The sequence below is a fragment of the Mesoplodon mirus genome, assembly GCF_964341445.2.
Source record: "Mesoplodon mirus genome assembly, chromosome: 3".
In the NCBI taxonomy this organism is placed as follows: domain Eukaryota; kingdom Metazoa; phylum Chordata; class Mammalia; order Artiodactyla; family Ziphiidae; genus Mesoplodon; species Mesoplodon mirus.
The window spans coordinates 91,915,368-91,932,869 of NC_138978.1; the positions used below are offsets into that span (position 1 = coordinate 91,915,368).

Consider the following 17,502-nt stretch of genomic DNA (forward strand, 5'->3'; position numbering starts at 1 on the left):
AAAAATTTAATTTATTGTATGAGGTGGGGATCCAATTTTATTTTTCTTCTGTCTTTTTTACCCTTATAGAGGTAGCCAGTTAAAATATGCAGTGTCATTTTTTTTCACATTACAGATATGTATATTTTAGGGTAAAGGCTAAGCCACTTTAACAAAATGGAAATGCAGAACATAGTGGTGTAAATAACCTAGAAGTTGATTTTTCATAAGTGAAAGTCCTGCAGTTGTAAGAACATGGTATCAGTATGCTCCATGAGGTTATTCACTGGGCTGTTTTTTTCATCTGTTTTTTTTCATGACTTAATGATATATAATTATGGTTTTTTTGTTTTCCTTGCCTAATTCTCACCCCAAGTTTGTCTATTCTGTTGTCTTGTTTTCAAAAAATCAAATTTCGGTTTTATTGATCCTCTTTGGTATGTCATTAATGTATTTTATATTTTTATTGGTTGTATGAGTTTGTGCTTTCACAGCTTTTAGCAGGTAGGTAGCACTCAGTCCACCTCCTTTGTAGCACCTTTGTGTTCGTGGAGGCCAGAAATACATGAGTGAGAACCTTCCTTTCTCTCTGAGAATCTGATTTTCCTCAGGAACTTGATATTCACATCCTTGTCCCATGTCTTTCTGTCATGGTTCTCTCTTCTCCAGAGGAGAAAGTTGTTGGGCTAGTCTCAGTCCTGAAACCTGTCAGAGCCCAAGGACTGTGATAAGATGTATCTCTGTTTTTCAAATGAGTAAGTTAAGGTTTAGAACAGGTAAGTAATTTACCAGTGACATAGTAGGTGGAAGGTGAACTACAGAATCCTTTTTCTTAAATGCCATATGGCATAATTGTCATAGAAACAAAGAAAACTAGGTTAATTCATCACATCAGTCGACTAAAGAAGAAAAATCATATGATCGTATCATTAGATGAGAAAAAAACATTTGACAGAATTCAGCACCCATTCATGATAAAAATTCTCACTAAACTAGAACAGAGGGGAACTTCCTCAATTTGACAAAGAACATCTACCAAAAAACCCTACAGCTAACATCATATTAATGGTGAGAAACTCCACACTTTTTCATGAAGATCAAGTACAAGGCAAGGATATCCCTTCTTACCACTTCTTTTCAACATCCTCCTGGAATTCCTTGCTGATGCAGTAAGGCAAGAAAAGGAAATTAATATACAGATTGAGAAGGAAGGTATAAAACTTGTTTGCAGATGACATGATAGTCTATGTACAACATCCAAAAGAATTGACAAAAAATTTCATGGAACTGATAAGTAGTTATTGCAGGATTGCAGGATACAAGGTTAATATAATAATAGGAAAGTAAATTGCTTTCCTGTATACCAGTGGTGAGCAAGTGCAATTTGAAATTAAAAACAAAATACAGTTTACATTAGCACCCCCAAATTTGAAAATCTTAGGTATAAACCTAACAAAATACATATAAAATCTACATGAGGAAAACTACAAAACTTTGATAAATGAAACCAAAGAACCAAATAAATGTGGATAGATATTCCACGTTCATGGATAGGAAGACTCAGTACTGTCAAGATGTCAGTTCTTCTGAAATTGTTATATAGATTTAGTGCAATCCCATTCAAAATTCCAGCAAGTAGTTATATGGATGTCAGCAAACTGATTCTGAAATTTATATGGAGAAGGAAAAGACCCAGAAAGCCAACACAGTATTGAAGGAGAATAACAAAGTTGGAGGACTGATGCTACTCAACTTCCAAGATGTAGTATGAAGCTACAGTGATCATGAAAGTGTGGTTTTGGTGAAAGAACAGACAGGTTGATCAGTGAAACAGAATGGAGAGCCCAGAATAGAGCCCTCCCCCCCATAAATATAGTCAACTTATTTTTGACAAAGGAGCAAAGGTAGTCTCTCCAACAAGTGCTACTGGAACAGCTGAACATACATGTACAGAATGAATTGAGACACAGATGTTACACTCTTCACAAAAATTAACTCAAAATGAATCATAGACCTAAATATAAAATGCAGAACTATAAAACTCTTAGAAGATAAGGTAAGAGAAGATCTAGATAAGTTGGGTATAAAGATGTCTTTTTAGGTACCACACCAAAGACATAATCCATGAAAAAAAATAATTGATAAGCTGGACTTTTGCAAAAGATACACGTGATAAAGGGCTGTTATCCAAAATATACAAAAAACTTTTAAACTCAGCAATAAGAAAACAACCCGATTAGGAAATAGACCAAAGAACTTAACAGACATCTTACCAAAGAAGATATACAGATGGCAAATAAGCATATGAAAAGATGCCTCACATCATATGTCATTAAGGAAATGCAAACTGAAATAACAATGAGATACTGCTACACTGTCAGAATAGCCAAAGTCTGGACACTGGAAACCATAAATGCTGGCAAGGATGTGGAGTGTCAGGAATTCTCATACATTCCTGGTGGGAATGCAAAATTATATAGCCACTTTGGAAAACAGTTTGGCTCTTCTTACAAAACTGACCATACTCGTACCGTACAATCCAGCAACTCCTTGGTATTTATCCAAATGAGTTGAAAACTTACGTATACACAGAAACCTGCACGTGGATCTTAATAGCAGCTTTATTCATAATAGCCAAAACATGGAAGCAACCAAGATGTCCTTCAGTAGGTGAATGGATTAATAAACTGTGTTATGTCCCAACAATGGGGTAATTATCAGCAGTAAAACAAAATGAGTTATCAAGCCATGAAAAGGCATGAGGGGGTACGTGGTACCATAAATGCAAATTACTAAATGAAAGAAGCCAACTGAGAATGCTACATACTATGTGATTCCAACTATATTCTGAAAAAGGCAAAACTGAGGAGACAACAAAAAGATCAGGGGTTGGGAGGAGTTTGGATGAATAGGCAGAGCACAGAGGATTTTAAGGTAGTGAAGATACTGTGTATGATGTTATAATGATGGATATGTCATTACACATTTGTCCAAACCCTTAGGTACAGTATTAAACCCTTAGGTAAACTGACCTTTGGGTGATTATGATGTGTCAAAATAGGTTCATCCTTGGTGATAAATGTACCAGTCTGGTGGAGGATGTTGATAATGGGGGAGGCTATGCATCTTTGGTGGCAGGGGGTGTATGGGAAATCTGTTTCTTCTCAACTTTATTTTAAACCTAAAAGTGTTCTAAAAAATTTTTAAAAATACTAGGAAACTTGTTGTTGTTGATAGTGAACCAATAATGGATGTCAGCAGTTCTTAAACTTCAGCATGCATCAGAAGCATCTGAAAGGCTTGTTAAAACTCAGGTTGTTGGATCCTTTCTCCATTGTTCTGTTCAGTACGTTTAGGATGGATCTGAGAACATATGTTGCTAAGGAAATTTCCAGGTCTAATGCTGCTCTAGGGACCACACTTTAAGGATCTCTAAAGTATCTAATTCTGTATATCATATCATGTCCTTATAAAACAATGCCATGCTGAATCTTCCATACTTTGATTAAAAAGTTAAATATGTAAATACGGTATTAACATGATGATACTATGTTTTTATTTTTCTCATGCTTGTATTTCTGTGAATGTGATGCTGGCAAGTAGAAAACTTTTAAAAAAGGGGATGACATATAAATATTTTTTCATTACTGTGATACTTATAATACAGCTTATTAAAGTATGAGTTTAACACAAATTAACATAAATTTTATGGTTAATTTGGATTGTTTTGGACTTTCTAAAATGCTTTGGTAAATTATCTCCTTTGTACATTTTTTCCACTTTGGTGGTTGCATTCAACTTTGTCCTGATTGTTTGTCTAAATCAGCTAGTGTTGAATATTAAGTACCCATGTATGTAAGTATACACATACTTAAAATATGCAAAATAGTTGATTTAGCTATTTTAAATATTAGTCTGCTCACACATACTTTTGTATGTACACACATTTTTAAAATAGTTGAAACAACATTGGTTGGTTTGAACAACTGTGCAGTTCTGAGAACATACGATTTATAACCTTTTCTTTAAAGGATTTAAAGACATGATTCAATCTCTTTATATTGGTAGAAGGAAATTTCTCATTCCATAGATTTTTGCCTTTGTTTACAGTGTTCTAGCCATTGGAATATATACCTAATTGTTTAATTTTAATGATTGTGAAAATGAATTGTCCAGCTCATGTAAATGACTTGTCCAACTCACCAGTGTGAAGTTCTCATTTTCTAAAGACCTGAGTTATCTGGATGAGTAAAGGGCTATGAGGCTGAAGGATTCACAGTGTCTGTGAGAAAGTCCAGCTGCTGTGGCATTAGTTTGTTTATTTTAAAAAATGATGTAGTTCTCCAAGGCTTCTGATTATGAAACCTAATCAGTTTTCCTATTTATTGTCTGTTGGACTTGGGTGAATGGAAGGAAGGAAACACTGTTGGCTTTGTGGAAAAGGAAGAGATGGATAGGAGAGTGGAGTTAACTTTTTATTTTAGGGATTAAATTTTTTATTCTCAGTAGTGTAACACCTGACATTTGTTTTTCAGTGACACTGTTTGAAAAGTTACCAGATAAGTGACAGACTTTCAGATTAATATTTTTAAATGTAAAGGGGTCTTATGCTAATTTGTTCTTGTTTTAACAGAGAGGATCTGACGAACTACTCTCAGGCAGTGTTCTCAGTAGTCCAAACTCTAACATGAGCAGCATGGTGGTTACAGGTAAGTGTTAACTCTCTTAACAGTCTCATTATTTGCCATTTTGCAGAGCAGAATGTTAAAAGTTTAGTGTGTTTTACCAGAATAGCCTTTATTTTTAAATACTCTGTGTTGAAACAGTTTAGAGAAATTTTACTGTAGTATGTATGTGTCAAGTGAAAAAACCTGAAGTGAGTGATTTGTGGGCAAGTAACTAAATCTGATTGCTTTTTTTTTTTAAATCACAAAAATGTAACCCTTTCTTCTTTCATGTTACAAGTTCCCTCACTCTCACTCCTTTTGTACTTTTGTGCTTAGCTTCTATTATGTCATAAAATATTTTTAAGTATTTCTTCTCTATCCCACAAATCCTAAAGCCCAAACTGTTAAAAAAAAAAAAAAAAACCATAAGATTCAGTTGCATAGCTGTTTTTTTTATGTGCTTTAAATCTTTTTTCTGTGTGGTAACAGTATTTTTAACTCTTTGGATTGGTTTCCTTTATTTATTTACTTGGAAATATAAAATGATTTATTTAATCTTCATAGTTAGGGTGTTTAAGCTTTATATGTTTGAAACATTACTGTTGGTTGGTTGTAATGTCTGTCTATAAATAAATATAGACTAATTTTTAGAGCTTAGTTTTATGGCCAGTGGACCAAATTTGAATCTGATGATGACTGAATTAGTTTGCCTTATAACCCTACATTTTATGTTATTACCTAAAGCCAAAGTTTCTTTTTTTCTAAACCCTTTTCTGAATTACTTGTTTGAGGAATCATATTGGGCAATATAAAGATTGTAAAAGAATGGAAGCATTTTGATTTCCTTCAGGTAGCCATGCTTGTGTATATGTACACCTTAGTGCACATGTACACATCCCTGACAATTAAGTAAAAATTATAATGAAGTATTTTCAAATATAGTTATAATGATGTTAAGATGAATTTTTCTGCACATCATCATTACTGAGTTTTCCATGTCATGATTACAAAGCAAAATCACTAGGCCATGATTTTGATAGTCAAGGTACCATGTACAAATAATTGAACAGCCATGATTTTGATAGTCAAGGTACCATGTACAAATAATTGAACAAACAGGCTCAAATGTCTGTATCTCTGCTTTGCCAGTTTCATGTTTTTTGAAATAGTGCATTTAATGATTGATAATGGAAATGTTTTCTAAATTAATATGTAGGGCTATGACAGAGTACTGGTAGCAGCCTTTCCTTCTTTCCATCTTTCCCCAAAATCAAAAACTACAAAACTGAATAAAATATATGGGACAACGGTTGTCTGGAATTGATGAGTAAATAGTACAAGATAATGAAACCTGAGATAAGGGAAACATATGAAGTGAGTCTCATGAATACTTTGGCTTTTCTGCTTTGGGGTACCCTACTGTTGTAGCACATGGAGGTGGAGCCGAAGTAAAGCATGGAGGTCTCACTGTGCTGAAGAGACTAAGATTGGAATTCAAAGCAGCTGAGAAGGAGAAGGATCCTGAAAAAGGAACTTGTCCAGGGGTTTGGGCATAGGTTGGAGGGCAGAATTTGGTGTGGGGATTCTTACTTAATTCAGAATTTTGAACAATGGCTGGGCTGCGTATGTGTAGGTGGAGACTCTCCTGGTCTATCAGAAATGACCAACTGTGGGTCAGAGCTAGAATGGTGATTCCATAGGTTGTGCAGTGCTCTGAGACATTGGAGTTCTGGGTAGTTAGAATATATATGTCTTGCAGATTACTTCAGACATTCTGTTTAGACTGCAAAAAGCTCAGGCCTTAAAAGAAAGGATCATACACTATAGTAAGTGACAGCCATAAGACTAAGTTAAGAAACTCTGATAGTCCAGCCTGACAACACATGAAGGATTCACCAGTAATTGAATTGCCTGCCTAAATAAAACAATATAGAAATGCTCTAATTGAAAAATACAAAATTTGGAATGAAAAATTCACTGGTAGAGAGTAACAGCAGTTTGAAGATAACTGGAGAAAGGTTAATGAACTTGAATGCAGATTGATAGAAATTACTCAGTTTTCCAGAGAGAGTAAAAGTATATCTTTGGGGAGATCAAGCAGTCTAACGTACATGTAATTGCAGTTTCAGAGAGGGAGTAAAGAGAATGGTGCCAAATATTTATGTAATTGAAGCAGTAATAGTTGAAAACTTCTAAAATTTGAAGAAAACTGTCAGGATAAGTAAAAAGAAACATACCAAGGCACACAATAATCAAAATATTGAAAACTAATAATAAAGAGAAAATCTTCTAAGCAAGCAAGAAAAAGATATCTCACAGGAGACTAACACCTTGCATTAAAAGAAAAAAACAAGTTCTTTAGGCTGAATGGAATAGCACTAGACAAAAACTTGGATCTGCAGGAAATAACAAGGAGTACCAGGAATGGTAAATAAATGTGTGAAAATTTAAAAAAGCTATCTCTTTTACTCCTTTAAACTTCTTTGAAAGACTGTTTAGGTATACAGAAAATCTTTGAATTATGTGGTTTATTCTGTACATAGATGTTTATATGACAGTGATTAGCACAAAGTGAAGATAAATGGAATTTTACGGTTTAAGGCTTTTATATTTTACATGAAGTGATAGAGTATTAACTCTTAAATAAGAATGTTTTGGTAAGTTAAGGTTGCATATTGAAACAATGTCTTTAAAAAGGTACGAAGACTTACATTCAAAAGCAAATAGAAAGTTGGAGGGCTGACTCCTGCTTTTAAAAGTTATTGTAAACCTTACAGTTATCAAAACAAAGTTGTATTAGCATAAAGAAAGATAAATAGATCAATGGAACAGAATAGAGCGTCCGGAAATAAAGCCACACAGTTATGGACAACTGGTTTTTGACAAAGGCACAAAGGCAATTCGGTGGAGGAAAAAATATAGATTTTTCAGCAAAGGATTCTGTAACAATAGGCCATCCATATGCTGCCAACAACAGCAGCAACAAGCTATCGATCCTTCTGTAACAATAGGCTGTCCATATGCTGCCAACAACAGCAGCAACAAGCTATCGATACTTGGATCTATACTTCATACAAAAATGAGCTCCAAATGGACTTTGATGTAAATGTAGAACCTAAAAATTATAAAACTTCTAGAAGAAAGCATAGTAGAAAATCTTTGTGACCTTGGCTTATGCAGAGATTTCTTTAATGTGACCCCAAAAGCACAATCTATGAAAGAACAAATGGGACTTAAATTAGTTTTAAAAACTTAAATGTAAGTTTAAGACATTGTAAAGACATTGTTAAGAGAATGAAAAGATAAGCCATAGAGCAGCAGATCTTTACAAAGATGTCTGATATATATACATATATATATATATAGCTGATAAAGGATTTTTATCCAGAATATACATAAATTCAGACTACATATATAAACTCTAAAACTCAACAATAAGGCAGCAAACAACCCAATTTGATAAATTGGCAAAAGTAATTGAATTGGTCAGAAAAAAAGATACACAGATGGCAAATAAGCACATGAAAAAGATGTTCAGCATCATTTGTCGTTAGAGAAATGCAAAGTGAGATAACATTACACATTTCTGCAACAGCTAAAATTTAAAAGACTGATCATACTAAGTGTTGGAAAGGATGTGGGGGAACTGTAACACTCATATACTGTTGATGGGAAAGTAAAATTGTAGAACTACTTTGGAAAACAATTTGGCAGTTTCTTAAAAAGTTAAACATTTGCTGTATGATCCAGCTATTTGTTTCCTAGGTGCTTACCCAAGGAAAATGAAGGCATATACTCATTAAAACATTCATATGAATGTTCATATTAGCTTTATTCATAATATCTAAAATCCAGAACAACCCAAGTGTCCATCAGCAGATGAATATATAAAAAGATAGCTCTTTTGGTATTGAATTCCATTGCATACAGTGAAATACTGCTTGGCCATATAGAGTGACCTATGTTACATGCAGCAGCAGGGATAAATCTCTTAAATAATTATGCTCTGTGAAAGATGGGGGGAAAAGTAGTATGTCCGGTATGAGTCTTATTTATATAAAACTCTAGGAGATGCATATTAAAGCAAATTGGTGGTTGCTTGGAATTTAGAGGTGGGTAGAGCAAGGGAGAGGGTTGTAAAGAGCATAAGGAAATTTGGGGGTGATGGATATGTATATTCCCTTATGCTGAAGGTTTCACAGATGTAAATATATGTCAAAACTTGTCAGATTGTAACTTCACATAGGCACCTTATTTTATGTGAATTGTACCTCAAAAAGACTATTTAAAAAGAAAAGCCCATAGAGGAATTAAAATGGAATACTATCAAATATAACAAGAGAAGAACAACAAAACACTGGACAGTTAGAAAATAAAGAGCTAGATGTTAAACCCAGTCATAACGTAAATGTAAATTGGTTAAACTAACATAGTTTAGTGCAGTAACCACTAGTTTTGTGAGACTGTGGAGCATGTGGAACGTGACTACTCCTAACTGAGATGTAAATGGGTTTGTGTGTTGTTCAAAGACGTAGTACCAAAAAAAAACACAAAATAATCTCATTTTTAAAAATACTGACTTATATGTTGATATGGTAATATTTCAGATATATTGGGTTAAAATATATTATTAAAATTAATTTATTTGCAACTATATGCCAGTAATATGGACAACCTGGAAGAAATGGACAAATTCTTAGAAAAGCACAACCTTCTGAGACTGAACCAGGAAGAAATAGAAAATATAAACAGACTAGTCATAAGCACTGAAATTGAAACTGATTTAAAATCTTCCAACACACAAAAGTCCAGGACCAGATGGCTTCACAGGTGAATTCTATCAAACATTTACAGAGAGCTAACACCCATCCTTCTCAAACTCCTCCTAAAAATTGCAGAGGAAGGAATACTCCCAAACTCATTCTGTGAGGCCACCATCACCCTGATAACCAAAACCAGACAAAGATACTACAAACAAAGATTACAGACCAATGTAATTGATGAACATAGATGCAAAAATCCTCAACAAAATACTAGCAAATAGAATCCAACACCATGATCAAGTGGGATTTAGGCCAGGGATGCAGGGATTCTTCAGTATGTGCAGATCAATGTGATACACCATATTAGCAAATTGAAGAATGAAAACTATAGGATCATCTCAATAGATGCAGAAAAAGCTTTTGACAAAATTCAACACCATTTATGGTAAAAACTCTCCAGAAAGTGGGCATAGAGGGAACCTAATATAATAAAGGTCATATATGACAAACCCACAGCAAATATCATTCTCAATGGTGAGAAACGGAAAGCGTTTCCTCTAAGATCAGGAACAAGACAAGGATGTCCACTCTCGCCAGTATTATTCAACATAGTTTTGGAAGTCTTAGCCACAACAATCAAAGAAGAAAAATAAATAAAAGGAATCCAAATTGGAAAAGAAGAAGTTAAACTGTCACTGTATGCAGATGACTTGATACTATATGTAGGGAATCCTAAAGATGCCACCAGAAAACTAGTAGAGCTAATCAATGAATTTGGTAAAGTTGCAGGATACAAAATTAAAGCAGAGAAATCTCTTGAATTCCTATGCACTAACAAAGAAAGATCAGAAAGAGAAATGAAGGAAACAATTCCATTCACCATTGTAACAAAAAGAATAAAATACCTAGGAATAAACCTATCTAAGGAGATAAAAGACCTGTACTGAGAGAACTATAAGACACCGATGAAAGAAATCAGAGATGACAAACAGATGGAGAGATATACAATGTTCTTGGATTAGAAGAAGCAATATTGTGAAAATGACTGTACTACCCAAAGCAATCTACAGATTCAGTGCAATCCCTATCAAATTACCAATGGCATTTTTTACAGAGCTAGAACAAAAAATCTTAAAATTTCTATGGAGACACAGAAGACCCTGAATAGCCAAAGGAGTCTTGAGGGAGAAAAAGGGAGCTGGAGGAATCAGACCCGCTGACTTCAGACTAAACTACAAAGCTACAGTAATCAAGACAATATGGTACTGGCACAAAAACAGAAATATAGATCAATGGAACAGGATAGAAAGCCCAGAGATAAACCCACGCACCTCTGGTCAACTAATCTATGACAAAGGAGGCAAGGATATACAGTGGAGAAAAGACAGCCTCTTCAATGCGTGGTGCTGGGAAAACTGGACAGCTACATGTAAAAGAATGAAATTAGAACACTCCCTAACACCATACACAAAAATAAACTCAAAATGGATTGGAGACCTAAATGTAAGGCCGGGCACTATAAAACTCTTAGAGGAAAACGTAGGAACAACACTCTGACATAAATCAAAGCAAGATCTTCTTTGATCCACCTCCTAGAGTAGTGGAAATAAAAACCAGAATAAACAAATGGGACCTAATGAAACTTAAAAGCTTTTGCAAAGCAAAGGAAACTACAAACAAGATGAAAAGACAACCCTCAGAATGGGAGAAAATATTTGCAAATGAATCAGTGGACAAAGGATTAATCTCCAAAATATGTAAACAGCTTAGACAGCTCAATATTAGAAAAACAACCCAATCAAAAAATGGGCAGAAGACCTAAATAGACATTTCTCCAAAGAAGACACACAGATGGCCAAGAAGCACATGAAAAGCTGCTCAACATCACTAATTATTAGAGAAATGCAAATCAAAGCTACAGTGAGGTATCACCTCACACCAGTTAGAATGGGCATCATCAGAAAATCTACAAACAACAAATGCTGGAGAGAGGGTGTGGAGAAAAGGGAACCCTCTTGCATGGTTGGTGGGAATGTAGATTGATACAGACACTGTGGAGAACAGTATGGAGGTTCCTTAAAAAACTAAAAACAGAATTACCATATGACCCAGCAATCCCACTTCTGGGCATATATCCAGAGAAACCATAATTCAGAAAGACACGTGCACCCCAATGCTCATTGCAGCACTACTTACAATAGCCAGGTCATGGAAGCAACCTAAATGCCCATCGACCGACAAATGGATAAAGAAGATGTGGTACATATATACAATGGAATATTACTCAGCCATAAAAAGGAACAAAATTGGGTCATTCGTAGAGACGTGGGTGGATCTAGAGACGGTCATATAATAAATTTCAAATGATTGAAGTTCATATAGTACCTGATTGTAGTGGGATTTACAGAAATCTAGGAAATTACCAAATATTTAGAAATTTATACAATTCTGAAAAGCACATGAAACACAGAAGATATAAAGGGCATGTTTTTGACTGAATGAAAATACATCTATATTTTCTTGGAATATAGAAGAAAATATAGAAATATTTTCCCCACAAGAAGTGCATGGGGGGAAAATAGTTCTATATCTATATTAGTACTTATCTACCTACATTGGAAAATATCTGTAGTAGAAAAAAAGAAAGGTTTAAAATTTCTGTCAAGAAAGAAAAAGAAAACATAAATTACCAGAATCAGGAACGAAAGTGGAGATATCACTACAGATCCTACACAGTGTAGTAGGACAGGAAGACAGTATCACAAGCATCAGTAATGCTGATAAATTCAGCAACTTAGGTGAAGTAGACAAACTCTTTTATAAATCTAGTGAACCAAAACTGATATAATAGATTACCTCTATATTATAATGTTATAGGTATAGGTTACCTTTATCTCTACTATCAAAATTGAATTTTTAATAATAAAAAACATCTTTTCACAGAGATTACTCAGGCACAGGTGATTTCACTTGTAGGTGGTTTTACTCAGGCATGGGTGGTTTCACTGTTGGATTTTATGAAACTTCAAAGTAAGAAATAATAGCCATCTTTTAACCTTTTTTAGAAAAAGAGAAGGGGGATACTCCCTAATTCACTTTATGAAGCTACCAAAACCAAAATCTAACAAAGATAATATAAGAAATCAGGATTTCACACTAACATTTTTCATTAACATAAATGCAGACATTCTTAACAAGATATTAGCAAATCACTTTCAGCAGTATGTAAAAGGTAATTCATGATTACTAATTGAGGCTTACCTCTTGATTGTAAGGTTTAGCAGTCGGAAAGGAATTCAGTGTAATTTATCACAATAGAATAACGGAGGAAAAAAATCATCATGTTAATAGAAGCAGAAAAGGCATTTGACAAAAATACAGCATCCATTCATGATAAAAAGTTCTCAGAAAACTAATAAGAAAGGGGAACTTCTACAGGGTAGACAAGGGGCATCTACTAAGAGCCTACAATAAATTTCATTCATAATGGTGAAATATTGAATGTTTTCTTTTTTTTTTGCACTTTAAATTCAATTTTATTGAGGTATAATTTCCATACAATAAACTGCATCCATTTAAATTGTACAGTCAGATAAGTATTGAAAGATGTGTACACCCATGAAATCACTGACAGTCAAAATATATATCCATCACACACACTAGATTCCTCATAGCCCTTTGTAGCCATCCCTTCCTGTTTTATCCCCTTCCCAGGCAATCACTGATCTGCTTTTTGTCACTATTAATTAGTTTGAATTCTCTAGAGTTTTGTATAAACAGAATCATGTACTATGTACTCTTCTGTGTTGTACTGCTTTCACTTCCTTTCCTCTTCATTGCTGAGTAGTGTTTGCATTTTGTTTATTCATTCAGCCATTGATGGACATTTAAGTCATTTCCCTTTGGGGACTATTACAAGTAAAACTGTTAGGAGCAATCATGTTCAAGTGTTTACGTGAACATCCACTGTTACTCCTCTTGAGTAAATGCTGAGGAGTGGAACGCCTGTTTTGTATGGTAGGTGTATGTTTAATTCTTATGTACATTTAATGCCAAACAGTTTTCAAAAGTGCTTATACCATTTTACATTCCCACCAGCAGTATATGAAAGTTCCAGTTGCTCAACATCCTCACCTTGGTATTGTCTTTTTAATTTTATCTCTTCTAATGGGTGTGTAAGTAGTTTCTCAAGGTTTTAATTTTCGTTTTTATGACTAATGAGGTTGAGGAACTTTGCTCTTTTTTACTAACTGATTAATCTAGAGCTTTTGTGTTTCCAGGTAAATTTAAGTAATTACTTAATCAATTTCTTTAAAACAACAGTAACAACAAAACCTGCAGGGGTGAATGTTTTCTTCTTAAAATGAGGAATGAAGTAAGGATGTCTGTTTCCACAATTTTTCTAGCTTTTGCTTCCATTAAGGCGAGTAAAATAAATAAAAAGCATAAAGATCAGAAGGGAAGAAGTAAAACTGTATTATTCACAGTCAACATGATTTTTAAAATAGAAAACCCAAAGGAATCTAAATGATTTTAGAATGGTTTACAGGATACAATTCACCATTCAAAGGTAATTTTTTTCTGATATTATTAGCAAAGTTTTGGAAAATGAAATTTTTAAAAATCCGTTTATAGAAACATCAGAAAGACAAAATATCAAAGAATAAATTTAACAAAAAATGTGCCTGATAACTACATCAATAACTGCAGGGCATGGCAAAGAGAAATTAAAGACCTAAATAAATAGATACACCATGTTCATGAGTAGAAGGCTCAGTATGTTAAAGATGTCATTTTTCCTCTAATTGGGATGAAACTTATAAATCAGTCAAGCTGAACAGGCATTTACATTGAAAGTGGTGAATTGATCTAAACTTTATATGGACATAAGAAAGGACCTAGAATAACTAAAGCCATTTGACAAAGAAAAGAAAGAGTTGGAATACTATTTGATTTCAAGAGTTAAGTAATCACAGCAGTTTAGTATTAGCATGATTAGTGTCACAGAACAGTATTTATAAACAAACTCCTACATTTAAGGTTAGTTGATTATTTACAAAGGTCCCTTGGTCATTTAATGGTGAAAGGGAAGCATTTTTTTTCTTTTTTTTTTTTCTTTTGCGGTATGCGGGCCTCTCACTGTTGTGGCCTCTCCCGTTGCAGAGCACAGGCTCCGGACGCGCAGGCTTAGCAGCCATGGCTCACGGGCCCAGCCGCTCTGCGGCATGTGGGATCTTTCCAGACTGGGGCACGAACCTGTGTCCCCTGCATCGGCAGGCGGACTCTCAACCACTGCGCCACCAGGGAAGCCCCAGGAGGTATTTTTAGCAAGTGGTGCTAGAACAGTTGGATATACATATGAAAACAAACAAACAAAAAAATTAGAAACTCAAACCTTACTTCATGCCGTACAGAAAAAGATGAATTACATACCTAAACCTAAAATCTAAATATGCAAAGCTTTTAAGAAAAAAGAAAATCCTAGAATGTATCCTCAACCTTGGGGTAAATGAAGATTTCTTAGAAAAGGTACAAAAATACACTAACCATAAAGGAATACTTTACAAACTGGAGTCCATCTAAATGAAAACCTTCTCATCAAATGACATTATTAAGACAATGAAAAGGCAAGGCACAGGCTGAGAGAAAATATTAATATTCATTCAGATATCAATACATGTCTGACATATATAAATACTTACATCCAGAGTATGTAAAGAATTCTTCCCTGGTGGCACAGTGGTTGAGAGTCCGCCTGCCAATGCAGGGGACACGGGTTCGTGCCCTGGTCCGGGAAGATCCCACATACCGCAGAGCGGCTGGGCCCGTGAGCCATGGCCGCTGAGCCTGCGCGTCCGGAGCCTGTGCTCTGCAACGGGAGAGGCCACAACAGTGAGAGGCCTGCGTACCGCAAAAAAAAAAAAAAATCTTCCACGTCAAATACAAAGAGACTAATTTTTTAAATGGACAGAAGAAGGTACATGAATGGCTAATAAGCATATGAAAAGATTTATTAGTCATAAGGAAATCACAATTTATAACTAATATGAGATACCACTTCAGACCAACTAGAATCTAGGCTAAAATTAAACAAATCGGTAATGCCAAACGTTGATGAGGATGTGGAGCAGCTGAAAATATATGCCATTGCTGGTGAGAATGTAAAATAGTTTGGAACACAGTTTAGCAGTTTCTTATAAAGTTAAACATAAACACGTCCTATGACCCAGTACTTCTATTTCTAGTTGTGCAGGTGTGTGTATAAAAATCTATTTATAATGGTCCCAAACTTGAAACAATCTAAATGTCTATCAACAGGAAAATGGATCAAGGAGTTAGTCATACAGTGGATTACTACTCATTAAGAGCAAAAGAATTACTATTAATACACGTAGCAACACGAGTGAATATTAAGAAACGTTATATGAAGCAAGAGAAGCCAGACGCAAAAGAGTATATACTATGTGATTGCCTTTCTGTAAAGAGCAGATAATTAATTTTCAGTATAGAAACCAAAATAATCGTTGCTTGTGGATGCTGGGGATTAATAAGTATTAGGACATTTTCTGGGGTGATGGACATGTTCTTTGTCAATGAACAAAGCTGTAAAATAAATAACAAAATGTATTTGAAATAGTAGGTACTTGTGGAAACCCATCAACTACTTGTAGAGTTCTGTCTGTCTACAATGTAAAATGTGAGAAGGGGAATGACTAAAAAAGTCCTGGTGGGCAGGGGTCTGAATATAGGATTTGATTTGTTGTACTAAGGAGATTGGACTTCATGATATTTACACTTAGGATTTTTGTTCCATTTGCATTCTTTAGGGGGCAGAGGGGTGTTACTACTGTACATAGGACAGTTTAAAACTTTACAATAATCTGCTTTAGAGACACCGAGGTCCTGAATTTTAGAGTCTCAGAAGTAGAATATGGAGAGAATGATATATGAAGAAATTAGACAATTTCTTAGTTATTTGGAAGTAGACTTTGGTAGAAGTATTAAGAGTTTCGGCCTAGAATCACTGGGTTGATGGATAGTAGTTCCATTAACAAAGGGAGCAAAGTAGAGAAAGTGAGTTGTTTTTGTTGAAAAGAAAACAATCTGTTACTGTTTTCCTTTTTTTAAAAAATATGTTTAGGAATGATAATGTACTTTGTGACTAAAGAATGAATCAAGTGTTTTTGTAGTGATGGAGTAAAATTTCTTAAAGCCTGTTTCAACATAAGTTTATATAGATTCAATTATTTTACCTTTTTGAACAAAGGAAACCTGAGTTTTGAAATTTTTCTGTGTTTTTCCTAACATAGAAAGATGAGAGTCTGTGTATTTCAAACAGACCCCAATTTGAATAATAAGACCTTTAAAAACCAGTGACTGTACTTACCTGGAAAAATAATGCAGTTGTCATCCAGATGTCTCAAAAAGGGACTTTTACAGACAGTATTACAAGGACATTTTTATCATTATCAGATACAAAACAGAATTTCATTCTTACATTCCAGCTTTTCCCAAAATGTTTCTTATAATTAACTTCACTAGAATTCTGTTTCCAACAGCATCTATCTCAACAGCCTTTCACTGTCCAGACTTTCTTTCTCTACACGTATATTTGTGTCAAAGAAAAAAAGAATTTTAGAAGTCAGAAAAGTTAATGTTATTAGAAACTTAGTCTTGGGGAAATAATCTTATTCAAAATTATTTTGTAATAAACTAGTTCCTTCTTTAGAAGCGTAACATTTCAAAGACACAGCTCTAACTAGTATTGGAATTGGATTTCATTGGAAGGAATTTTTAACTCTTTGGAAGTGGGGAGGAGGCTTGACAATTGTAAGATATGGTCTCTCTTGAGTCCATTTTTTTATAGGTATGGAAATGGAATACCTCTTTAAGTTAGGTATACATGTTTCTGCTAGTGCTACTGCTTTTCTTTAATATTAGTATTTATTATTGCTGAAAGTATGATTTTTTCTCTATGTGAAAGAACTGAAATCATTTTATAGATTCTGTTACATGTTATTCAGAATTCTCTGAGATTTCCAATTAACTTTTATATACAGACATTTTTGATATGTTATTTCATTTTTTGGTAA

At 34.4% G+C, this 17,502-nt stretch overlaps 1 protein-coding gene across 4 annotated transcripts in view; it reads left to right on the forward strand.

Moving 5' to 3' along the window:
- PTBP2 (polypyrimidine tract binding protein 2) overlaps positions 1 to 17,502 on the forward strand; it is an 82,040-nt gene that overhangs the window by 17,218 nt on the left and 47,320 nt on the right. For all 4 annotated transcript variants that reach the window (XM_082614627.1, XM_082614628.1, XM_082614629.1 and 1 more), the window contains exon 3: positions 4,613 to 4,688. In XM_082614627.1, coding sequence (XP_082470753.1) covers positions 4,613 to 4,688 — 76 coding nt within the window. The remainder of the gene's footprint in view (positions 1 to 4,612; positions 4,689 to 17,502) is intronic.